General features: G+C 38.7%; 3 protein-coding genes across 3 annotated transcripts in view; 1 reads left to right on the forward strand and 2 right to left on the reverse strand.

The window, feature by feature from the left end:
- LOC105398500 (ATP-binding cassette sub-family G member 4) overlaps positions 1-9,160 on the forward strand; it is a 38,663-nt gene extending 29,503 nt beyond the window's left edge. The window contains exons 5-10 of the mRNA XM_038118324.2: positions 1,481-1,667; positions 4,324-4,438; positions 4,998-5,387; positions 5,678-5,842; positions 7,148-7,404; positions 7,782-9,160. Of these exons, the coding sequence (XP_037974252.2) occupies positions 1,481-1,667; positions 4,324-4,438; positions 4,998-5,387; positions 5,678-5,842; positions 7,148-7,404; positions 7,782-8,123 (1,456 nt within the window). The 3' untranslated portion in view covers positions 8,124-9,160. The remainder of the gene's footprint in view (positions 1-1,480; positions 1,668-4,323; positions 4,439-4,997; positions 5,388-5,677; positions 5,843-7,147; positions 7,405-7,781) is intronic.
- Positions 9,007-11,578, reverse strand: LOC105398499 (serine/threonine-protein kinase RIO1). The gene is made up of 4 exons (XM_011570617.3): positions 11,422-11,578; positions 10,111-11,277; positions 9,667-9,865; positions 9,007-9,365 (listed from the first exon to the last, which is right to left on the reverse strand). Exons 1-4 carry the CDS (start codon positions 11,482-11,484, stop codon positions 9,208-9,210), a joined length of 1,587 nt encoding a protein of 528 aa, XP_011568919.1. The 5' UTR covers positions 11,485-11,578; the 3' UTR covers positions 9,007-9,207.
- Positions 11,579-13,370: 1,792 nt separating this feature from the next.
- LOC105398542 lies at positions 13,371-23,302 on the reverse strand. The gene is made up of 10 exons (XM_038120021.2): positions 22,888-23,302; positions 22,243-22,421; positions 18,602-18,793; positions 17,998-18,134; positions 17,359-17,613; positions 16,827-16,958; positions 16,095-16,196; positions 15,570-15,742; positions 14,980-15,163; positions 13,371-14,579 (listed from the first exon to the last, which is right to left on the reverse strand). Exons 1-10 carry the CDS (start codon positions 23,106-23,108, stop codon positions 13,926-13,928), a joined length of 2,229 nt encoding a protein of 742 aa, XP_037975949.2. The 5' UTR covers positions 23,109-23,302; the 3' UTR covers positions 13,371-13,925.
- Between the last annotated feature and the right edge of the window lie 1,708 nt (positions 23,303-25,010).

Genomic DNA, 25,010 nt, shown 5'->3' on the forward strand with positions numbered 1-25,010 from the left:
GCAGGTTTTTTGGGCGATGTAAAGAAAGAGGAATTTTCGGTAATGGTGGTTGGTATTCAAGGTTGTCTGTAGCACATAACATAGGTTCACATACCTACATAATATGCTCACGACTGTCATCCCTATCAGCAAGGAGTCACCCGCTTTTCGCTGTAGGTAAGTACATTTGTATTCACGTGATAGGTCGCGAGCCGTATCGCCGTTTTTATCGTAGCAGGTTCAAACACTTTATTGTTATGTAATTTCTGTGATGTTTAAATTAGAGGATAAATTTGGATGTTTTTCCACATATTTTATTATATATTATGCGATAATTATGGACTAAGAAAGATAAGACCTGAAATATTTGCATGCATCAAGTTATGCAAATGTTATCAATGTTATCACGTGTCTCCATATCTGGAAGATATCCAGTTCCATTTCTAGACATAAGAATATGTATTTGGGATTTTATTAGGCACTTAACTTATTAATAAACTAAAGTGATCAAGACGAACCAAATTCGGACACAGGCAAAAGCGAAATTGTGATAGATACAAGATACTAAACCAGGTATGTAGATCGCATCCAGTGGCGTGCTTTAAGAGAGGCCTATGTCCAGCAGTGGACTGCTATCGGCTGATGATGATGAAAATAATTACACTGTACAAGTGTAAGGTAAATCTCCAATTATGATCCAAGATTAGGTATATTTATGTTCTATTTATTCATAAAGCACATTTCCGGTAGTCATTATTAAAAAATATTTAAACAAACCCAAAATCGGCCAATTTATGGTCAGTATTGTGATGTTTTATGGTCATAACTTCACGGTAATTTATTCCTATGATGAGTTTCGATGATCCATTGTTTATTTTGTATGTATTATTTATAATATTCGTAAAAATATACAGTGCGAATTAAGAGCTCTTGGATAATGAACAGGCTTAAAACATGTCATCACAAAAAGCTAATTTATTTTTTATTTTTAGCAATAAACATGACATTACAAACTCGTTAGTCAATATCAGGGAATTGCTCATTGTTTTTTTACCTACCTTTACACGTAAATATTGTTGTACCTACCATCTAGGTACTACTGTAATTATTGTAATATTATACCTTTGCTCGTGATTTAAACATATTAGACGCTTGATGACGGCTTCAAGTAATTCTGATACCCGGATCAACTTAAGATTCATTCATAATGAATTAATGAAACATGATTGCCCCTTTACTATAAACTACTTATACGTTTCCGATTCATACACTACTAGCTTTTGTACGCGAGTAAAAAGTCTTCCCGTAGGAATTCCGGCATAAAAAGTAGCCTATTTATTAATCCAGGGAGTCAGCTCCCTACATACTTACCAAAAAAAAAAAACATAAATTGCTTCAACTGTTTGCTTATCACTGATAAACCAAGAAAAGCAAAAAGCTACCCAAATCTTCACACATCCAATCACCACTCTACTCCACTAACCTCCCCCCTCCATTCCAGGCTCTCCATAGCTCTGGAGCTGGTCAACAACCCCCCAGTCTTCTTCCTGGACGAGCCCAGCAGCGGGCTGGACACGGTGACGGCGGCGCAGTGCGTGAAGCTGCTGCGGCAGCTGACGCGGCAGGGACGCACCGTGATCTGCACCATACACCAGCCCGCCGCATCGCTGCTCGAGCTGTTCGACCAGGTTTGTGGGGGTTTTTAATAAGGATACTTTATTTGTACACGAAAACAGGACACAATCTAACATAAAGGTACAAAAGGCCGTCTTATCGCTGAAAGCGCTTTATTCCAGACAACCTTTTTGAGGTTTCGGCTACATGAAAATCTGGGTAAGTAAGTACATATATTATTTTAGTATATAGTATTATATTATATATTGTAGTATTAGTATGTATTATAGAATCGCATCCTTGGCGTACAAAATCACCAGCCCGCCGCCTCGCTGCTCGAGCTGTTCGACCAGGTTTGTGTCTAGACGAGCCCAGCAGCGGGCTGGTAGATATAGCTATAAGATTCCGCCTCTTTGTTCTGATTTCTTTTTAGTTTTTATTTTTGGTGCAAATAAAGTGTATTGAATGTAGAGGTTTATAAAGACACTGGCTGCACGAAAAGCGGTATACATTGATAGAGTACTCTTTATTTGTATAGCAAGAAATATTTTTTTAAAGTTTAAAACTCACTAAGCGTACCTACATAAGATCTTATCGATTATCACAATCTCTGCCAGACAACCCTTCGATGGATAGACTAAAAGAGACGTAAAATACAGTACAGTTTACTCATACTCACCAAGCGTTTGCACTAAACAGTGGGTGAATGAGCCTTTAGGGAAATGATACAAATGTGGAACAGGCTTGAAGAAGCCGCTCTAAGGGTGGAATCCCATGAGTCACGATCCGGTTGCCAGGTGAATGTACTGCACCTACATACGTAACATACTTAGCAACTTCGCATTGGCGTGGGGTTTAGAACTTCACTGTTATTGTTTTAAAAATATCTTTAGTAAAATTCATCAGATCTATGTGTGTCTATCGGCGTGTTTCTTATATAACGGATAGGTAAGTACTTATTTATTTAAGTATACAAAGTATACCTAATAAATATTACACAAACTCATCAAATGGATTATAGTGCCAAGTGTGTTTCCACACATAATTACCTACAATTAATTACGCTTTCATTAATTCATCATGACAAGACAATTAATTGATTAATTAAGTTATTTTTTTTATTCACTAAGTTTCTCATTCAACAACCATTCAGATTCAGCCATTCTCAAACAAGATTATCACAAAAATCATTAGACATTATAAGCTAGTACTTAAGTATGTATAATTGTATAAAGGGTGTTGTAAAAAGGGTATACTAAGCCGAAACCAACATGTGCTGCATGGTATAGGCTTAGTATACCCTTTTTGTAACACCCTGTATATACCGACTTATTTCATGTAATAAGTAGAAATACTTAAAAGGATATTAATTAACACATCTTGAGGAGTTCACATATAAATAAAGATGTTATTACCCATTCAACAGTATTATAGATAAATTATTACGTATTTAACAAGTAATTGTAAAGTATAGACGTTAGCGGTTTAATCTTTATTTTACAACGCAGTAAAAGGTGCAAATACCCCTATTGTTTTTCAAAATCTGCTTTAATTTTCTATACAACAGGCAAAACATAGAATTCGTGATCTTCAATGATTGATCATTATAACAATAATCGAATGCATCGATTTATTCGCAATTGAAAATGATGTAGCAAAATAATAATGTTTGCCCTTTGATGTGCAGGCAACATGTTTTGATCATTATGACGTTTTTAGTTCGAACAAAGTCGATTAATTTACATTGAGACAATTAAACGCAATTCATATATAATTTTAAGAGCCTCTCTCAAAAACAATATGGAAAGGTTGATTTTTAAAAAGGTACAGTTCGTTTAAAATCTGAACTAAATTGCATTCGCAAAGGGTACATACCTACTTATATTTTTTACAACACTTTGTAACACCTGAACAGAAATTTCCGAATAAGATCTTTAGCAGACGCGAAAGTTGATTTTAATCCTGCTTATGCGTAATAAAACTACGCCTACCTCTTACTAGGAAACTGCGCAAAAAGCTGAAAATACTTCAGGAAGACTCATCTAACTAGTCCTTCCACATTTTATCGAGTTTTACCGGAAGTCCTTACAACCTTGGAAGGCTCTTTGTAGTAGGCACTTCACTAATTATAACAATTCCAGTTTTGATCACGACGTAATTTTTACGACCGTTTTTTTTTTCGAACCCTTTTACTTCCACGTCCGGACAGGAAAAACCCGTCGTTGTGTTTATTAAGTTTAATTTTACATTCGGTCGGACTTAAGTCTAAACCTAATGCAGGTCGAGGGCGGAATGCCTAACATGGTCACTTCCGAAAGCTAGTGGAAGTGGTGTTGAAATCAGTGTTTAGTTAGATGTTAGATTTTTTCCCAACATAAATTAAGATTAGGAATGCAATAGAACCAAAACTCAAACATAGGTAAATGCAATAGGAGTACCTACAGCTAAACCGATTGAATTAGCAAGGCGAGTGTTTCTTTTAACACTCAATACCGCAACTAAGCCAACATCGGCTAGAACGGACGGCAACATTACATTTATTTGCCTTTGCCTAATCTGAAAAGAACTAAGTACCTACGTACAGTCAACCAAAGACATGTACCTAGGTGGCACCCCAGGGCGGGATAATACCTCTTTTGCTGACTTTACATTTACACAAACCTGTCAGTGTTGTTGTATAGTACCTATCACAATACATCAACCAGATAACAAGATGCCTTCCACTTCCAGGTATACGTGCTAGCAGACGGCCGGTGCATCTACCAGGGCGACACGGCTGAGTTGGTGGACTACCTGAGGGACGCCGGCCTGCCCTGCCCCCGGCATCATAACCCGGCCGATTTCAGTATGTAGTCTGTGACTTGATCATTAACCCTGTAGTGAAGACTTTTGAGTTTAGTCCTCGGCTTGCCCTGCCTCCGGCATCATAACCCGGTGGATTTCAGTATGTACCCTGTGTCTTGATCTTCAGAAGTCTACCGCCCAGTTTTAGGTTTAGTCAGACTGTAGGGCCACTTTTTCGGTCATGTGCCATTGTCCATTGTTTCCCGCAAGCTTGAACTAGCTAGTGGTCAATGAATATTTTTAGGCGGCCTTATACAAAGGAGACCTATAGGTGTTAACGCACTCTTTGGCAGAGCCCTGTGTGCTGTGCAGTGGAAGAAGATAAATATAGGCATATAATGTTGAACAAGTTCTCAAAACCTGCTCGTTCAAATAAGTACTTGATAAAAAATACTGGCTTAAATGTGGTTTTGGAAAAACAGGTTTATTTTATATAAAAAAAAGAAGTTTTTTTAGATGCTTTGGGCACATAAATATAAGAATAAAGTGAATAATTAGAATAGGTAATTACGCAAGAACCAAGAAACCAGTCCCAATTAATGTTTTTTTCAACTTTTCAGTAATCGAAATGACGGAAGCCCCCGAAAACATAGCAGCACTCAGCGAAAAGATACTCAACGGAAAGATTTACAAAACGGCCAAAAAATTACAAGAAATCGAAGCACCTAGTGAACCTACCAAAAACATGGAACTGAAAATATGCTACCCAATTGAAGAGGACGTAGAAAACCAAATAATGCTAACGAATGAGAAGTGCACTTATAAAGTCGCGCAATACGCCGAAGGAAGTGGGTCATCTAGTTCATTATCCAGCCAATCAGAGATGAATTCTTCGCTTGCCTGGATGAGGGTGAAAAGCTCAGAGTCTTGTGGTTACCCTACCACGTATTGCCAACAGTTTTCTATTCTGCTGTGCAGAATGATCAAACAGATCTTTAGGAATAAACAAGGTCAGTGGTTTCTTCATTTGTTTCTGTTTCATGCAGGTATGGACTTACCCTTGTGGATCCTAAAAGTTATCGGAAATATTGGAAGTAAGGGTTTTGTTAAATACAAAGTGGCGCCCCTAGCGGAAAATTTCGTAAACAGATTACAAAAAAATATTCAGTTGTCTGGTAAAATCGATAAAAGCACCATTTACCGTAGCTATTACGTTATAAAAATCACCTTATGATGACACACACAATTCAAAATCAGTTCTGGTGATTCGTTTTTTTAACACTATGTCTACATTTCCCAGGCATCTACATCCAAACAGTGCACCATGTGATGTGTGGGCTGCTGATGGGTCTCTGCTTCTTCAACATGGCCAACGACGGCACTCAGATGTTCAACCACCTCAAGATGTGTGTGGGCATCGTACTGTTCTTCGCTTACACGCAGATTATGGCGCCTGTGTTAGTCTGTGAGTATTGCTTGTTGGTGTTTTTTAGTCTTGTTCGCAATAGGATAGTAATTTAGTCGAGTGGAGAGTGACTACATCACTTGCTATTGGCTAATTTCAAACGTGTATTTAGCAAATAGCAAGTGATTCATACAGTAAATTACTGCTCTAGTGCGAACAAGTCTTTATGCCCACAAAACTACACCTAGCGCCATCTATTGTTGCGCCAGTTAATTATTTATTTAATTACCTCAGTCAGTATTTGATTTTCTCATTCCTAGTTATTTTTAGACCAAAACACGTGAAACCTAGAATAATTTCGGCTGAACCGTTGACATTGTGAAATAATAACCTAGGTACTACATTAATTTCCATTAACTATTGTCTTTGCGTACCTATTTAATTGGTAAATCTATGTAATTAGATGCGATTGTAGGTTCAATTACCCTTGTGTGACTTAGAACAACGCGGACTCGAGTGTACTTGTACAGTCAACTAAACAGACAAGTATACCCCTCCAACCCGTAACTGATCACTGAGGTTAAGCAACACATGACACGGTCAGCCAATGGATGGGTGACCGATTTCAAGTGGTTCTTTTCTGGACGCTTCCGTGCTTCAGACGGCACGTTAAGACGTGGGTCCCGGTTGCTGCTTCGGCAGCAGTCGTCAAGCCTAGTCAGACCCTTCGGGCGGCTTGAAACCATCTGACAGTCGGGTTGCCCACTTACCCGACAACTCTCTCAGCACAAGCTTGCTTGTGTTGGGTTCCACCAACCCGCACTAGGCCAGCGTGGTGGACTAGGCCTAAACCCTTCCTTCAATGGAAGCAGACCCGTGCCCCAGCAGTGGGGACGTGATTATTATTATTATAGGTACTTACTACAAAGGTGTTTGTGCTGGGAGGTGTCCTTATGTCTTTGGTCGACTGTACCTTTGGTATAAATATTTAATTACACTGCACTTTTTCAAAGACAATGAACCGTAAATTTTAATGGATGTACGTATCCGTTACGTGTATTGATTGTCTCGACGCGGTCGAATGAGTCGTAATGAATGGTGGATTTTCTATGGAAATTGACCTATTTTATGATTTTAAAACACCTAGTTACATTAATAATAGATATGGATAACATTTTTAATGAACCTAAATGCCCAGGTTTTATTTCAGAGATCGAATTTTAGTTATTAGACAGAGATATGGTTTACTTGTCTAAGTTATTAGACCACCATTTGCATACAATAGGCGGCCTTATCGCTCAAAGCAATCCTCATTTTAATTAAACCTAAAAAACAAAGTTAATTTTTACAAAATTTCTTCCACAGACCCGCAAGAAGTGAAACTAGTGAAGAAAGAACACTTCAACCGCTGGTACAGTCTGACCCCCTACTACGCCGCACTAACGGTCTCCAAGCTACCCGTGCAAGTGACTTTGAACTGTGTGTTCTGTGCAATAGTGTTCTTTATGGTGGGAGTGCCGTTCAAGGTGAATCGGTTTGTGGCGTTCTGTCTGACCGGCAATGTGGTGTCGCTGGCCAGTGAGGGAATGGGCATGATGATTGGGTCCGTGTTTAATGTTCGGGTGAGTTGTTTTTGTACCTATCTATGATATAAATGTAAATAGTGATAATTAAATATTGGTCCTTTCAAAAAACGGCAGAAAACGGGCCATTTGACGGTCTGTACCTAAGCTAAGATTAAATCATAACATAAGCCTCCGAATATTAGGCTCATATCATGTCCAAGGGCGAATTAACGAGCGAGATGAGGGCCTAATAAAATAATGGCTTTCCCGCACCGTTCGACGAATGAAAACTAAACGCGATGAGGTACCGATAGGTGGCCCTGTCTACTCTTCTGCACCATATAAATGCATTTACTCTGGTCGCTTGAACGGTGTAAAATCTCGTTAGTAATAATAGAATAAACTTACTAAATAAGTTAACTTTCTTTTTACAGAATGGCTGCGCGGTCGGGCCCTGTGTCATAGCACCTTTCCTCGGCCTGGCTATCTACGGATTCGACTTCGCCCACAGAATCCCACTTCTGATGAACATCCTCATGAAAACTTCCTTCATAAGATGCGGCGTTGTCGCCATGGTTTTAACTATATTCGGATTCAACAGAACACCGTTAGAATGCTCAGATATTTACTGCCATTTTGCCAACCCTGATGTGCTGTTGAAATACCTGGATATAGAACGGAGTTCCGTCTGGATAGAGATTATGTATATGTTGGGGTTGATGCTGGTTTATAGGTCGCTCTGTTTCATTGGTCTCAAGTGGAGATTTTCCACGTGATTAGGATTTTGGTTTCGTTTTTTGTGATATGAAAATTTTATTGTACTTACAGTGAACTTAATCGGTACTTATTTTATTGTTGGAGTTCAATAAATCTCATATTTGATAAACAATAAATGTTGAGTTTTCTGGCAGGTGTGGTGAGTAGAGTCTATTGGTTTACATGAGCGTAGTGTAGAAATTCACCTAAAATTATTGTATCCTATAAGAAGGAATATGTCTGTTGGTTGATCAGCCCAGTATATGATGTACGGTTTATTTACTCATATAAGTACTTTCATGTGATATTTCTATTAGGATAAGTATAAAAACTACAATTTTGATTGTAAGTGTGCTGTAGTATAAATAATGTGTTAATTTGATATTATTCCTAATATATTAAATTTTAATTTAATAAATTATAGTATGGTGAATGGTATTTTAAAGTGATTTTAATAAGCGAATGTATTATTATAAAATGTTCACTATGTTATGGTTGCTACAAAGTATGGTAAAAGTTAGCATCTAATCTTCTCAATAGTCTGAATAAATGTTTTCTTTTAGTTGTATAACTTTGTGGGAATGTCATAAAATAATTTAAGCAAATTAATTTTATTTCTTATTTACTTCATGTTATATTTTATCATTTGCTGCGTTAATTGAGTAACTTCTAAAGTTCTATCACATGAGCTTATAAATCGGTTTAGTATGTAACATTTACAGTTTAAATCAATTTATTTAACGTGCCTAAGTAATTATTAAATAAATTAGAAATTTAAGAGAAAGAATAACTTGCCCTTTAGTATTTTAAGAATAGAGTTTTATATTTTCATAAATAACCTATATTTTAGCACCTCAGGCTAACAAAAAAAGTTTTACAAAATGTACTGAATACAGCGTGAAGTTGAATAAAAATGTATTTTATTTCTGATTTCCCTTAAATATTTAATATTTATAACTCGAAGTACACATTTAGTTAGTTACTTATATACACATCGCGACATTTAAAACACGAAATAATTCCAAATTTGCGTTCATAATGGGGCCATTTTCGAAAACCAATAGACAAGGCAAATTCATACGCACTGATGTGAATAGCGCCATCTCACTTCCTCCCCATAGCTTTGTCTCGCTTCTTCTTGACATGTTTCTTCACTTTAGTTTTCCTCTTTTCTGCCTTCTCTTGTTTGACAGCCTTCTTCCTCGCTTTCTTACTGTCGGGCGACTCGTCGCGGGGGCGGCAGCTCGGCACAAATGCAGTAGCTGAAAAATTATAAATAATCTGATTAGATTTAAGTTTCTGATATTAGACAGCAGACAATATAATATGCAGGTATACAAAAAAAAATATTCATAGTAAAAAAATATACTTTTACAAGCTGAAATGGCAGTGGGCCAGCTATATGTGCTAAAGAGCTGATCACCTGTGGTAAATGAGTGCTTGAGTGTAGACAAAAACAGACATCATATCGCCGTTAACTCAGTCGGCGGCAAACAATTTGCCTACTAGTTACGCAGCCTTATGATTCCTTAGCTCAATCAAAATAGTATATAAATGACTTACGCCGGTCTGAGTTCTCCATATCCCCTGAAGAGCTGCCATCCTCTCCTGAGCCACTCTCTGACACATCATCATAGTCCAGAATGTCAGGTTTGTTAGTAGTTCCAGTCAGGTCTGGCTTGAGGCCGGTGATCTTCTGATATGTGAGGTCTTCTACATCACCTTCCCTGGCCTTCTTTATGTCCCTCTCAAAGTCTATGACCTGGAATTTAGCAACGTTCATGTTGAGCATTCAATTGTCTTTATGTCGATATTATATAATATAATATGTATAGAAGAGGCTCATGGTTAGGACATTATAGCTATAAATATGTATAAGACTAAATTTACAGATCCTTAGCTGCCTCCTATGAATACCTACTTCACATCTTAGGTCATAGGTTGGATAAGAACTAGAAATCAGGAGAGTAGTAGTAAGAAAATATAGAAATATAATTCCAAACTAACCTCAGTAAGTCTCTTAGGAATGTACACATTTTTGAAAGTCTCCTCTTCAATCTGCTCTTGTGCGGTCATTTCTTCAAAATTTCTAGACGCAGCTTTCTCCGACAGCTTCTCCAGACAATCCTCCAGGTTACTCTCATTTATAACTGGGTCTGTGATGAAGTCAAACAACTCCTTCACTGTGAGCGTTGCTACACCCTTCTTTCTGAAGAAGTCAGAGATATTTGTGCAATCCTTACGTAAGAACTCTAAAGCATGAGGGTGATCATGCTCAACAGATTGTGATACATCAATAACAACCACATTTCCTTCATGGTACAGTAAGTTGAACTCTGACAAGTCTGCATGTACTAATTTACAGATATTGTACATTTTCCACATCATTGTGATACAATCTCTGTACAAAGATCTGGCTGTGGATTGTGATAGTTCAACATCTTTTAGCTTTGGAGCCGGCCACCCCTCTTGTCCCATGAATGTCATGACTAACACATGGCTCCTGAGTAGAATAGGCTCTGGGACATTTAGGTTAGCATTGAACATTCGTACCAAATTCCTCATCTCTTTCTCAGCCCAGGTACGGACCATTTTGCGTGGGTTAGATCTGCAATACCCATTTCTGAACCTGTACTCTCCGGACACATATTTATCTCTATCCTTAAACACTAGAATAGAAGTTTTGAATATCTTTATTGCAAAATCACGGCCATCTTTGGATGTAGCATGGTATACATTTGCTTCTTTACCAGTAGATATGCAACCATTGATCTCACTAATTGTACCCCGATTTAGCAATTTGAACAGAATCATTCTTGTGCGTGGATCCATAACTTGTTCTGCTGTAGCCCGATCATGCTTGTCCTTTGTCCTGATTCTCTCATTGTCTGTTTTCCTGTCATTTTGATTCATGAATTTCTCTGTTTTGCTGGACATAATGGGTTCGTATTTGTCCACATTGATTTTGTGGACATATCTTTTGAACAGTTTCTCGGATGGTTGGTAGGTATTGATTTTACTGGAAGGAGCTTGTGTGTTGAAGTTCTCCCGCTTCTTGGCCGACTGGCCGGCGTCGTCGGAGTCATTGAAATAGTCATCGGAGTTTAGATCGCTCTCAGTTTCATCTTCGTTGTCGCTTCCCGTCGTTCTGTTTATTACTGGCAAATCTGCGAACTGGAAACAACAATTAGTTAATAGATGAGTAGTTATAAGCTTTGGAAGCAAAATATCACAAGTTTTAATGTTTTGCGACTTAGTTGTAGGTAGGTTACAAGAGAAAGTCAATAGGAGCCATTAGAATTGTAACTGTTTACTTACTCGCACAGACTTGATTTTAGTGGAGAGGCTTTCCTCGTAATCACTGGATTTTTCGTCCGCCATATCGCTTCGTATTTAATTTAATTTCAGGCCTTAATTTATTTTTCATTAACACGAAAACAAAAATCGCACGTGCTGACAATGCAGTGAAATTTTAGGAAAGAAATGTCAAAATTTTGACATTGACGGATGTCAGAATGACAGATACCGTTATTATTCTGAGATGTGTTTATTTTGAAAAATAAAAATCATAGATGGCGCTCATTGTGTCTTCATACAATAAATAATGACCACTGCATTTTTTTATTGTTTGCTGGTGGCCGTAGTAGGTAATAAGGCTTTTAACTCCCGAAAAAAAAAATGTGTTATTTAATGTGCTTCTTCTTCTTCTAGTGCCTCTCCATTACTGGAGGTTGGCGGTCAGCTCTGCATACTCCTCTCTATTCTACGGAGCCACGACTTTCCCCTTCTGCCTTAATGTGCTAGGTATCTAAAAGTCTTCAACTGATCACCGCCGACTGCGCCGACTGAGTTAGCATGGGCGTAGCGGTTTAGTATGCTGAGGCCCTGTTTCACAATGTCTGGTTTTATCTGGTTAGTGGCTACCTGTGAGATAAAATACATGCTGTCACTGTAAAAAAAATTATAACAGAGAGTGACAGCATGTATTTTATTTTACAGGTAGCCACTACCCAGACATTGTGGAACAGGGCCTGAGCGTTCAAATTATGGTAGTTTTGCGCTCACTCGAAGTAGGTAGAAGAAATGAAACACGTTATATAATTTAATAATAATCTATATTCTCTAATAAACTATATACCGTAACATGTACTTATAACCAACTTCATCGATACATGAATACTTAGCAAAAACAAGGCACAAACGTTGTTGAAGAATTAAGCAAATACATAAATACTACTAGTTATATTATCTACTATAAGTAGTATCAATAAGCTGAATCATCTGTATTACCATCTCGTGATAAAATATAACTGTTGTGTTACATATTTATGTAACAAACACATGTATACAGTCAATATCCAAACTTTTATGTAAGAAATACATAATCCTAACTAATATTATAAATGCGAAAGTAACTGTGTCTGTCTGTCTGTCTGTCTGTCTGTTACTCTTTCACGCCAAAACTACTGAACGGATTTGAATGAAATTTGGTATACATACGGCCTAGACCCTGGGAAGAAACATAGGCTACTTTTTATCCCAGAATTCCCACGGGAAAACTTTTTAAGGCGAAGCGAAGCGCGCGGGAACAGCTAGTATATTATATTTTTCACCTCTCACCTCTAAGTACATTCTACTCTATTTGTAGATTCATAATCTTATCACAGTGCACTTATTCTATAGTAGGTACTCTACGACTAGTACGAATATATAAACTGTGTATATTTGTACGTACTTTGGTATATAAGCTGGTTATAATAATATAATTACAGAGTATAAGTATATATAAATATATAAGCAAAAATTAGCTCTCATTTGATATGTTTTGGTATTATAGGCACAGTTTTTTTTTTATAATTAAGTAAGTAAGTATCTAGTAACTACCTCACCAGCAGCGCTACTGCATATTTAAATAATTGTAGTTTTTAGTGACCTGTATAAATTCTTATTTTAATATTGTTTTGTGTAGCCAGTGGAGCCATACGATAAATAAATAGTAAGTATCGATAGTTATTCATTGTTTTATGAGTAAGTATATTATAAATTATGATAAAAAACAATCGGCTTACAGGTTAATAGAGTTATAAGTAAATAAATAATCATCTCTCTCTAAAAGCTAAAGTACCTATGTACTTACTAAATAGATTCTATCGATAGGAAGGTACTCGTAAAGCAAACTTTTATCAAGTTACATAGGAAAGCCAATTCTTTTTATAATAATTATAAAGTTTATCTGAGTATAAACTATATTTAAAAAAAATATATATGACACTTTTCCAAAAAAAAACTTGCGATCGAACTTGTTTTTGTGAATACATTTTTAAATTGAGAGGGTTTTTTTCTTTAAAAGCAGTTTTGCACGTTGCAAATTTATCAATAAAAACTTTCCGAATGCAACTGAATGTAATGAAACAGCTGATATAAAGTATATAAGGTTCATATGGAACCAACAACTTTTAACTAAGAATTTCTTTTTTATCTTCTAAAGTAAGGAATAGGAACCAATTCAATAAACATAATAATATGTTATAACCGAGGAATGATTTATAATTTTATATCGACACTGGATTATCGTCATCAACCCATAACAAAACACAGTCATAATAAAGTTTTTCTGAATCATCTACAAATTTTGAGTATCTTTTTTTATTTCTTTCTATCCTAAATATCAGCATATCATAACTAATAAATTTTAAAACGCAACTATTTTTTGGTGCCCTCTTCATAAATTATATATTCAGACATATGCGATATTTACTAGTTACTTCTTCACTGTAAGCGGTTATCGCGAATGTCTTATAGGCCTTTACTTATAAATTTTCCTACGAAAATCTTACCCCACTGCAGGAGTTACAAATAATCATCTTCTTATTAGGATACATTTGCCTCCTAGTATCCAACTCCTCTTCCACCCAGCCAGTCAAACTGTTCTTCAGCTGGAGTATAGTATCCTGTCTGACGACGCCATCTTGGAAGAACTCTTTCAACACCATCACTATGCCATTATCTTCGCGAGTCGGCTCTCCCAACGGCCTCTGATGCTTCATATAGTTGAAGACGAACTTAGTGATTTGCACAATCAAATCCTCATCGGGACTCAACAGCCTCAACCTAGCTATGTCTTCCGGGAGTAGTTTAGAGAGAACATTGAAGGTGACCGTCATAAGATTGACATAGATATCCTGGCTCAAGTTTTGCAACATTTGGGCGACATTTTCCGCTCCAGAGGAGCTGATTCTGACCAAGAACGTGCCTATTCGGATGATTTCTCCGGGACGAATGCCTACGAGTATGCTGGTCGGTTCGTCCTCTCTGTCTATGTAGCCTCCGACGGGGGTGGTGGGAGTGAGACGGGTGATCGCGTTTCTCGTGTCGACTGTGGCGGGTCCGAGTGAGGTGAACAGCTGGGCGCGGCCCTCCTTGCCGAGACTGGACAGTTCCGACGGCAGGAACCTGTGCTGGGAGTTGAGGTTCACCTGGAAAAATAAAGAATTAATTAGATTAGTAATTAATTAGATAGATGCGGTTTTGCCCTTGAAGCGGTTTTGGTGCAGTCCATAAATTTATGTATAGGTAGACTTTTGTATCTTGTCAAAATCAAACTTTACATACCGCCAATGATGATTTCTGAATTTATATTTTGACACAGTGTTAAGGTGTAAAGACACTAGTAAGCGGTCGACTGTACTTAAGTGATAGTTTGCATACTTTAACAACAATCCCAATTATCATCAGACATCCTCTCGACCCCCTGCGCTAATCTGTCGCACATGATCTCACCTACCCTGGCCACACTGCAGATCAACTCCGCATTTATCTAGTCACACATGACATTATCTAGTCGCACATTAACTACCTAGTCGCACATCATCTTACCTGTCCCTCAGCCGTCATGGAGATGCGCAGGCGGTGCTGATTCACCTCCTTATTGATCCTCAGCACGTCAGCAAAGTACTGGTCCTTGTCGGCGATGGTGTGGACGCCGCGGATCACCTCGGCGTTGCCCACCACCGCGCCTTGCACCCGCCGTGACTCTGCGCTTATCTTGTCGAACATTCGCCTGGCGACAAGTAAGTACGTGATTAAATTACACTCAGGAGAAATGATAAAGTTCCTCTTACAAAATGTTGACACCAAATGACCCAAACTTTTTAAAACATTTTTTAATTTAGAATATGATCAAAATATTAACGTTATTCGTTGTTATTCTGACGTGCTGTTAAAATGTACTTCAATGTTGCAGGCAGCGTCATTAAGCTAGTCTTTTCCGTTGTAAAGTAATTTGGTGCTATTGTCACTGTAGCTCTTTTATTGCTCGCGAGTGTATGAGATGTTTTGAATATTATTTTAATTTTGAAACGCTTTGCTTAATTTAGACTCCGTTCCCATTTTGTCGTCCGTCGGGCCAGAATTTTTATGTCTTGTCTAACCTATATCTTGTCTAACCTATGTAAGTATTGTCTTACCTATGTCTATTGCTCCTAAGCGTGGCTCTGTACTCATTGATAGTCTTTGCTTGCGCATCCTCCACAATGCTTTGGGCGGTCTTGTTGGACATCACCGCGGTGCAGAAGAACAAGGTGGCAGCTGAGAACTGGAACAACTCGAGGCGGGAAGGCTGCTCGCCGTGCTTGCGGTACTGGGGAGTATAGGTACAGGGTGTTATCAGGGTATGGAAATATGGATTTCACATTATTTTAACATTAGGTCTGCGTAGGTCTTAGCAGCAGCATCCTTTTGTGTTTTTCTTTGTTGTGTATGGCTATTATTTAGTGTTTTTCTTTTAGTTGTCATGTCAGTGTCTTAAATAATGTTTCATATGACAAGCTCTTTTTTTGCACTCCTTTTTACTAGTTTTCCTGTACCTTCTGTAGTTTTAACTGGTAGAAAATTATCTTAGCATTAATCCCACCTTTTGTACATTTATTTCTCGTACTTGTGCAATAAAAAGTTACAGAATAGCTTCAATATGATGGTGCAATGTAGAATACCTTCAATATAATATGGAACAGGCTGTTGACGACGCCGGCGCCGCCCGTCACGATGTTGGCGTGCCGCAGCACCTCCACCGACACCGCCAGCGCCTGGCCCGTCTGCGGAGGGAGGTCATGTTATACAAATTCAAATTCAAAATTGTTTATTTAAGTTAACCAAAAATATGCTTAAATGCTAGTTGCTGAAGCCTCCTTTTAAGTGATATGATATGATATACAGGGTGTTGTGATATATTTTTTATGTGAATTTTGACATCCTGATTTCATTTCCGGGCTTAGATATAACATGCTGCACACGTAGGTTTCGGCTCAGTATACCCTTTTTGCGATACCTGTATTATTGTTAAATTGTAAATTGCACAAAGTAAATTGGTACAAAGGTCAACATAATGCCTTTGATGATTTTGAAGTGATTGGTAGTGTGATCGGCGTAGACGATAGAAGTTTGTCTATATTGAAAAACTGTAATACTCACATATACCTAAATAATAACATTTATCTGGTAATGCACTTCAGCGTCATCTGTTGGTGGTTACCAGTACTTCGTAGCCCTCTTTTTAGTTTACCTTGGTGAGGTTGGTGTCAGCGCTCCGGGCGAGCAGGTTCCGCGGTTTTAGCGAGTATTCTCTGCGTTATTACAGCGCCATCTGTCGCTTGTAATCGGCACTACGTTGAACTTATGATTCAACGCCATCTGTCGCTCATAACCTGTACTACTAGTAACTGTACCTTGGTGAGGTTGGTCCCGGTAGCAGCACTCTTGGCTAACAAGTTGGAAGCGGCGCCGGCGGCGAGCCCCACGCTGGACGCCGCGATGTTCAGCCAGCTGCCGCGCGCCTCCGCGTCGGTGGGGCTGATGCTCTGTGGAAAGGAGGATTAAGGCTTTATAGAATTAAAAATAATAATATAACTTTTGTTTAAAAACGTTTTTCGTATTGTATGTCAAGGTAAGGAGTTTTTTTTTAAGTTTTGGAACCTACCGGTAATTATTTTAATAAAGAACGATTCAGCCGAATTTAAATGAACTTCCAGACTCTAAATACTAGGTTTGTACCATACTTGAGCAGACATCAATTTCACATTGCTGTTCTTGCTACGAGAAAATCGAACTTTGACCTTTGCATTTAGAACCAATTACAATCTCTGCCGCCGGCCATAAAGTTTACTGTGCTAGCCTGAGGGCACTTTACTGTGCGAGTGCGACAGAGACAAACATAAAAAGGGCAATGCCCATTTTTCGCTGTTCTTTCCCCTCTCTCACCTGCTCATGCACACTCCTATCACGCAGATGCAACGACGACCGCACCAGCCCGTACAACCCCGTAGCCACCGTCGCGACCGCCGCGCCCACCACCGCCGCCGGCCCCACGGGGGTCAGCATGGCCGCCCCCAGCACCCCCACCGCGCCGAGAGACGCCACCGTGCTGGCCGTGTCTACTGTGCTGAGCACCCGGGATTTTAACCCGAGGGAAGGTGAGGGCGCTACGGTGAGGCGGACGGCGAATGACTCTTCGCCCTGGAATTGAAATATAAATCTGGATAATTTTGTGGAATGAAATGTTTTTTTTTGTCTTATGAAGAATATTTTTGGAATAAGTTACAGGAAAATGCCATATAGTACCCATGGAATGACTTGCACTCCCAAATCCCAATAAATATTTATGGATAATAAATTATGTACTTATTATTATAAAATAAAATAAAATTAGCACAAAGTTCCTTTGTGTAACTCAGTACCTATAAGGCTGCCTGTCCACCAGTGCAAAGCGAGGGAGCAGATAAGCGAAGCGATAAGCGGAGCGAAAATTGCATGAACGGAGTTCTTATTCAATCTCTTTGGTAAATTTCTCTGCTCCTCACTGGTGAACAAGCACCCTAAGAGTCCTCAGACTGAACCTACCTCTAGGAGGGTCCCCTTATACTGGCCGTGCTCGGGCACGATCATCACACACTTGGGTTGCGTGTTGCCGGCGAGGTACGACGCCCAGTCCTGGTAGACCCGCGCGTTTTCGTCCACGAATATCTTGCATGTTAGTGCTGAAATTGCAAAAAAAAAACTGTGAGAAAGAATAATACTGATTAGATTTGTTCCAACCGTATCCGTATCGTTACATGATGACATCGTGAGTCCTTTTAACCCTTTATTTGTGTAAATCTACTAACTTCTACCTCTATTGATTTGCCACTATAACTATGGTATGTGGCAGAGACCATATCATGATTTGAGCCTTCACTGCCCAGTCTTATAATGTATACCTAATAGGGAAAAGGAAGTTCGACCGAAGGGTGTAGAGGTTAGTGAACCTGACTGCTATGCCGTAGGTCCTGGGTTAGATTCCCTGCCGGGCCAGATATTTGTACTCGGGTCTCGGGTGTTACAATGTATCTGTGTAGATATATCAGCAGTCTGATACCCATATTAGGCTCTGCCTAGTTTAGGGTCGGATGGCCCTGTGTGAGATGTCCTAACATATTCTGTGTATCTAAGTAATGTGCAAACTGACCTCCAACAATGGTCGGCACACACTTGCGTACGCGGAAGACAGCCGAGCACCACATGTCGACGTCGGTCCTCTCGTGCAGGTCCAGCCAGTACCCCGACGGCTCCATCTGGTAGAACTTCAGCGGCCGCGGCCTGGCGCAGACTATCAGGAGAATTGACACCATCACGTCTTCGTCGTTTTGTGAGTACTTGCCTGCGGAACGATTATTAATTAAATTCATTTACTTCAGATTATTTATTTATTTATCGTATGGCTCCACTGGCTACACAAAACAATATTAAAATAAAATAAGAATTTATACAGGTCACTAAAAACTACAATTATTTAAATATGCAGTAGCGCTGCTGGTGAGGTTGGTGAAGTCATCGGCAGATCCGGCATATTTTGTGATAGGACACTCGAAGACAATGTGGTCTATGGTCTGCTGTGGGTGTCCGCATTCGCAAGCTGCTGAATCGCTCCACCCCCACTTATGCCAGAGGTATGCACAGTTGCCTACTCCTGTTCGCAGGCGGTTAAGTCGGCACCAGACACTCCGCGGTTCACAGAAGCCAGCTGGGCGTTTTGTTGTGCTTGGTACAAATAGTTGGCGAGATGGAGGGTTTTCGCTCCATTCACTTCTCCACGCATCGCCAGCTTTCCACGAAGGGTTGTATGTGTGGAAGCTCTTGGCAGGAGGGTCACGTGACTTAAGCCGTGTCTTTTTTAAGGGCTCAAGATCCTCGTTGATTGGCAGGGTAGGGTTTCCTAGGATCTTAACCATCTCACGGTTGAGGCAGGCTTCACGGCGAATATGGGGTGGGGCAATGTGGCTCAGGGCCGGGAGCCAATATGCAGGGGTGGGCATTAGGCAGCCTGATATAAGCCTCATTGAGTGGTTCAGTTGGACATCCACCATCGAGACGTGTGTGCTGTTCTTCCACACAGGCGCACAGTATTCAGCCGTTGAGTACACCAGAGCCATGGTGGAGGTTTTAAGGCATGCAGCGTTTGCTCCCCATGTCGTGCCTGTTAGTTTTTGGATGATGTTATTCCTGCTCTTTAGTTTCCCTGCCAACTTCTCCAGGTGATTAGGTAGGTACTTGATCCATAATAGTAATATACAGTAAGTACATGTCATATTAAATAAAATATAACAAAACATTAATCAATCAATATGTTTATGATTTGTGATATAAGGAGCATGGATCCTATGTCTAGGCCTAGGCCTTTAAGGAATATCTGCTGAATGTAAATTTGTAAGTAAGGGCAATGTATATTGATCATGACTTGTTATGCCAGTCTTGCATCCCATGATATTAGGGACATTATTTATTCAAACTCACTTGTTTCATTCATGCCATACTTGTATTATGAAAATCCTAACTAATATTATAAATGCGAAAGTAACTGTGTCTGTCTGTCTGTTACTCTTTCACGCCAAAACTACTGAACCGATTTGAATGAAATTTGGTATATATGTCGCAGGCATTTTGTAAGATCTCGCCGTTTACATACGGCGTCGTCAGTTTACAAACGCTCGCTGTTTTGTAATATGCCGAAGCCAAAATGTATATTGCCGTGTCATTTTATAATATGCCACAACATTTCATTCCCAATCCATACGCCGTTTACATAATGCCGCGGCAAATTGAAGAATTTAGTTCTGGTTATTACCACGCGCGGTGCTGTTGATCACAACAACAAAAATGGCGTCAAGTAGTAGTTCTGTGACTCAATAGATACTCAAAACAGTGCAAATATTACGAGTGTAGGAGCATTTTCACCAAATAATTGTGACTTTAAAGTCATTTATTATAGTGAGAAGTAAAAAGGCCGTAGAGAAACGACAAAGTTTTTGAGGTTATCCGCACCTAAAAACTACTACGTTATCCATAGATCCCGGTGTACGGAGGACACAATGCAGGATATTAATTTAGAGCTACATAAATTGTTTAGTAAAGGGTTTAGCGTTTTCCTAAGTTTAATGCATTCGGGCACCAGTGTTTATTTTTATCTGGAAATGCCTAGTTTTATTATTCTGTATAAATGACTAGGTTTTTTATCTAAATGTATCATTTTATTAAATATTTAAACTTATGTAGTACCTGCTTAGGTACCTACTTTAGAAAACAAAAGTAAAAAGTCTTACTTGACATCCTGAAATAAAGTCCGATTTTTCCATTTGTTCAAAGTTCAAACTGTGTTTTATCATGGTCACCCTAAAATTGCAATCAACGTCGAAATAAGAACGATTGAACGAGTTATCAATATGCCTTCGGCAAATTACAAAACAGCGAGCGTTTGTAAACTGACGACGCCGTATGTAAACGGCGAGATCTTACAAAATGCCTGCGACATATATACGGTCTAGACTAGTGTTGCCACGAATAGTGATTTGGCCGAATACCAAATACCGAATATTCGGCCGGCGCTCTCTGCCGAATACCGAATATTCGGCCACCGAATATTCGGCATGTGATCTAGTATAATTCAATAAGTTGAAGTTTTATTTAAAGAGTGTTCTTCTTAATTTTACGGCAGATCCGTACAAATGGTGGTCAACCAACTCGAGTCGGTCCTTATATATTTTGTTAAAAAATACCTGTGTCTCAGCAGGTATTGTATATTTTATGAAGAAAAGCGCAATCGTCTCTTACGAACAAATGCCGAAAAAATTGTCATTATTTATCACAATTTGCCTTTACTTAATTTTAAATATTAAAAATACTGACGTTGTATTCAGGTTTTTCGCAATTAATGATTGTTTGATAGTTAAATGTTTCGATTAAATTGGTTTTTTATTCCCTTTTGTAAGATATTTGCAACTTTTTTAAGTATTCGGTATTCGACCGAATACTACTTACTATTCGGCCGAATACCGAATACTGAAAAAACTTGCCGAATATTCGTGGCATCTCTAGTCTAGACCCTGGGGAAGACTACTTTTTATCCCGGAATTACAACGGGAAAACTTTTTAAGGTGTAGCGAAGCGGGCGGGAATAGCTAGTACCTCATAAAAACTGATTTCAGTGACTCGTAACTCATAAATCTCATAGTCATAATAAACAAACAGAGAGTTAGTAGACAGATAAGATAATTAGAATGGAGTGTTTTAGGTGTTTGTGAAGCTTGGAGACACAAACTGGATATATTATTTTCTAATATTTATAACTATGTTAATTTTATTTGGCTACAAGTGTACCTACTTGACTGATAAAAAAATAAAAAAAAAAACAGCCCGAAAGTCACCAACAACAATAAGAGAATAAAACCATAAATAAAACTCTACTCATATTATACGAAGAATATTTATGAACTACATGAAGGTAGATTATTAATAAAATATTTTTTATTCTAAGAGCAGCATGAGTGAGACACATGCACTCTGATTAAAAACATCATAATCATATCATTTGTTTTAAAGCTGTTGATGAGAAAGTAAGAAATAGGTACAATATACTTATTATAGTACAATGTTGTAAAAAAAACTAATATTTTATCGATTTCAGAACGTCGACTTTGATGTTTCCCATCACAAGTATGTTCCATTAGGTACATACATTTAACAATTTATTCACACCAGAAATCTTGAATTGCAACTCAAAGCTCACTCAGAAAAGCTAGTATCATATTAAATTGTTTTAAAAAACATACTCACTCTGTTCACAAATCTTCTCATACACCTTCATGACCTGCTCCCGCTGTCGGGACGTGTAGCCCTCCAGCTTCACTTCTTCGTTGCTGGCCACCTCCGACAGCTCTCCTTCCAGGCTCGGACTGCCAAACAGGGCAAATGCTATGTTTTGCAAAAGATAATTTCGGTTCTTCTTTTCGTATCTGGAATGAAAGTTTAATGGGGTTAGGTACATATTTTATAGGAAAAATATGTGTAAGTATATTATTATTAGGCAATAAATTATAGCAGTTTTAGTATCTGAAAGTCTAGCATGGGGCACATGTTTTCCATTGCACTCACTCTCTAATACAATGTGAGTTAGTGTTGAGGTTCCATTTCACAAACAAATCTATAATCATTATTAGACATCCTTGAATTGATTTATTAATTTTATTAGCTTTATTTTATATCAATTCTTATTGAGACTAGCCCAAGGCCAGGATATTGATCAAACACATGTTACTATGCATTTTATTAAGTATTTAACAACTACATACATCCCAATTTGTCCTAACAATGTCAATGTAGGTATAAAACAAACAATGAAACAAGAACAGATCCATTTAGATCTATAAAAATCTACTATACATAAAATTGTATAAAAAACTGATTGATAAGACTACTTACTTAACCCAGTCACAGTCGGGTAAGTTCTCAAAGTATTCCTGCTGTATCTGTATTGGAGACAAACCCTGGACCTCCTCCTCTTTGATGTGGTGTCCAACAAGGTTGGCACCATCAGGCAGCAACTGCTGGGTTCCGTCCACGGCTTCCACCGCAGTCTCCACCCCATCAGGGGCCTTGTGGGTCTCAGGCGGCACCGTGGTGTCCATAGCTGTACCACTCATTGTATTGTTTGAAACTTTAAAACTTACAAAACTTAAGTGCGACGTAAATACGTAAAGTATTACGAAACTTTTTAAATACTATACAATTTGTAAGGAGAGTTTGGTCTATTGTGTAAAATATGAATTTACGTAGTTCAAATGAATAAAATTATTAATTTATAATAAGGACGAAAAGAAAAACTAAAAAGAGTAGGAAATGTAATGGAAATTTTTCCCTTTTGTTTTGATTCTGATGTCATCTGTCATCTGTCAGACTGGCTGTCAAGCTGTCATACATCATCTGTCAGAAAAGCTAGGTAAGTATTCTGCATGGTATTCTGTATCAGAATTAAATAAAACAGTCTGTGGTCGCATAGAATCAGGAACCTTAGAATAAAGAATATGAAATGGAGGTGTTCTCCTTTACACCATACCCTAGTAGTCTCTACTTAATACTTACTACGTTAAATGCATTGTAATAATACATGCATGTTGTCGATGCCAAGTAGGTATGTGACCTTTGATGAAGCTTAGGTTTTCACCTCTGTCCTCGTACACAGCGAGGATTTTAGGCAACCCAGCTGGTCAATAATTTCTTATTTCCTATAACTGATCTCCATTGCGACTACGTCTATGCTTCTTACTATACTGAGGACATTCATATCTTGCGCTATCTCTCCAAGCATATTGAGCCATGAGCATGCCTGGACGAAAGTGGTTTCACCGGTCCATTCGGATAGTGCCATGGTACGAGGGCGGGTCAATAAGTCCGTGACTTTTTGCAGAAAATATTGATTTTTGGATAATTTTATTTTTTATTATTCAACGTAGTCTCCTTTGAGCTCTATACACCTTGTCCAAAGTTTCAGCAATTTTTTTATCCCTTCCAAAAAATAAGATTTCACGAGGTCATCAAAATACCCACCTTGGCCTTCTTTGGCGCCGATTCACCCCGAGAAACCCACTGTTTAGACTGCTGTTTGGTCTCTGGTGTGTTGTGGTGGATCCACGTTTCGTCCACGGTTACAAAACGGCGCAAAAACTCGTCCGAATTTCGGTTGAACAACGCCAAACACTCCTGCAAAGTTTTGTCATTCGATTGCGTTTGTGAGCAAACGCGGCACCCATCTTGCGGAAAGCTTTTTCATACCCAAGTGATCATTCAAAACCACTGAGTCACGTGATATCCCTGTGGCCTCCACTATCCCTCTCACTTTCAATCTCCGATCGGCCAACACCATGTCGTGAATTTTTTCAATCATTTCAGGTGTAGAGACCTCAACTGGGTGGCATGAACGTCCGGCATCTTCGGTACTTGTACGGCCACAACGGAATTCAGTAAACCACTTTTTACCATAGATATTGATGGTGCAGAGTCCCCATAATCTTTATCAAGCTTAGCCTTGGTTTCAGTGATGGTTTTTTTCCGCAAAAAATCATGCTTAGTGAGCACACGAAATTCAGTTTTTTTCCATTATGTTTTTAAATCACGCGGTAGTTGCTAAGAACGGGTGTAAAACACAAACCAAGTGACCTAACTTGTCCAAATTTTGACAGATGTCAGTTGACAGTTGCCTGTTGACAGGAGCAAAGTAGTTCTATCAGTTAAGTGGCGGGAAATTATAAAAGTCACGGACTTATTGACCCGCCCTCGTATTGTTGCGCCATCGAACTAGTCTACATGACTTTCACGACTGTAATCCCCGAAGGGGTAGTCAGTGGTGACTTGCAAGCGAGCCACCCGCTTTTCACTGTATTTTATACATCTGTACTAAAATTTGTATCGCCTTTTTAAATTACTAAGTACCTTCCTACAATGCACTTAGGGAACACATCTAGAATCTAGATGACATGTGCAGGTTGCAGTAAGAACTTAAGTAGGTACTTAATTTTTTTATTTTATGAATTCTTTGTTTCATAGCA

Source organism: Plutella xylostella, chromosome 29 (assembly GCF_932276165.1).
Source record: "Plutella xylostella chromosome 29, ilPluXylo3.1, whole genome shotgun sequence".
In the NCBI taxonomy this organism is placed as follows: domain Eukaryota; kingdom Metazoa; phylum Arthropoda; class Insecta; order Lepidoptera; family Plutellidae; genus Plutella; species Plutella xylostella.

Coding starts and splice junctions, on each gene's coding strand:
- LOC105398542 (XM_038120021.2), bottom strand. CDS start 23,108: ATGAGTGGTACAGCTATGGACACCACGGTGCCGCCTGAGACCCACAAG. Junction 22,422..22,887: donor CCCGACTGTGACTGGGTTAA/GTAAGTAGTCTT, acceptor CTTTCATTCCAG/ATACGAAAAGAAGAACCGAA. Junction 18,794..22,242: donor TGAGAAGATTTGTGAACAGA/GTGAGTATGTTT, acceptor ATCGTTCCGCAG/GCAAGTACTCACAAAACGAC.
- LOC105398499 (XM_011570617.3), bottom strand. CDS start 11,484: ATGGCGGACGAAAAATCCAGTGATTACGAGGAAAGCCTCTCCACTAAA. Junction 9,866..10,110: donor TTCCTAAGAGACTTACTGAG/GTTAGTTTGGAA, acceptor GCTAAATTCCAG/GTCATAGACTTTGAGAGGGA. Junction 9,366..9,666: donor TATGGAGAACTCAGACCGGC/GTAAGTCATTTA, acceptor ATAATTTTTCAG/CTACTGCATTTGTGCCGAGC.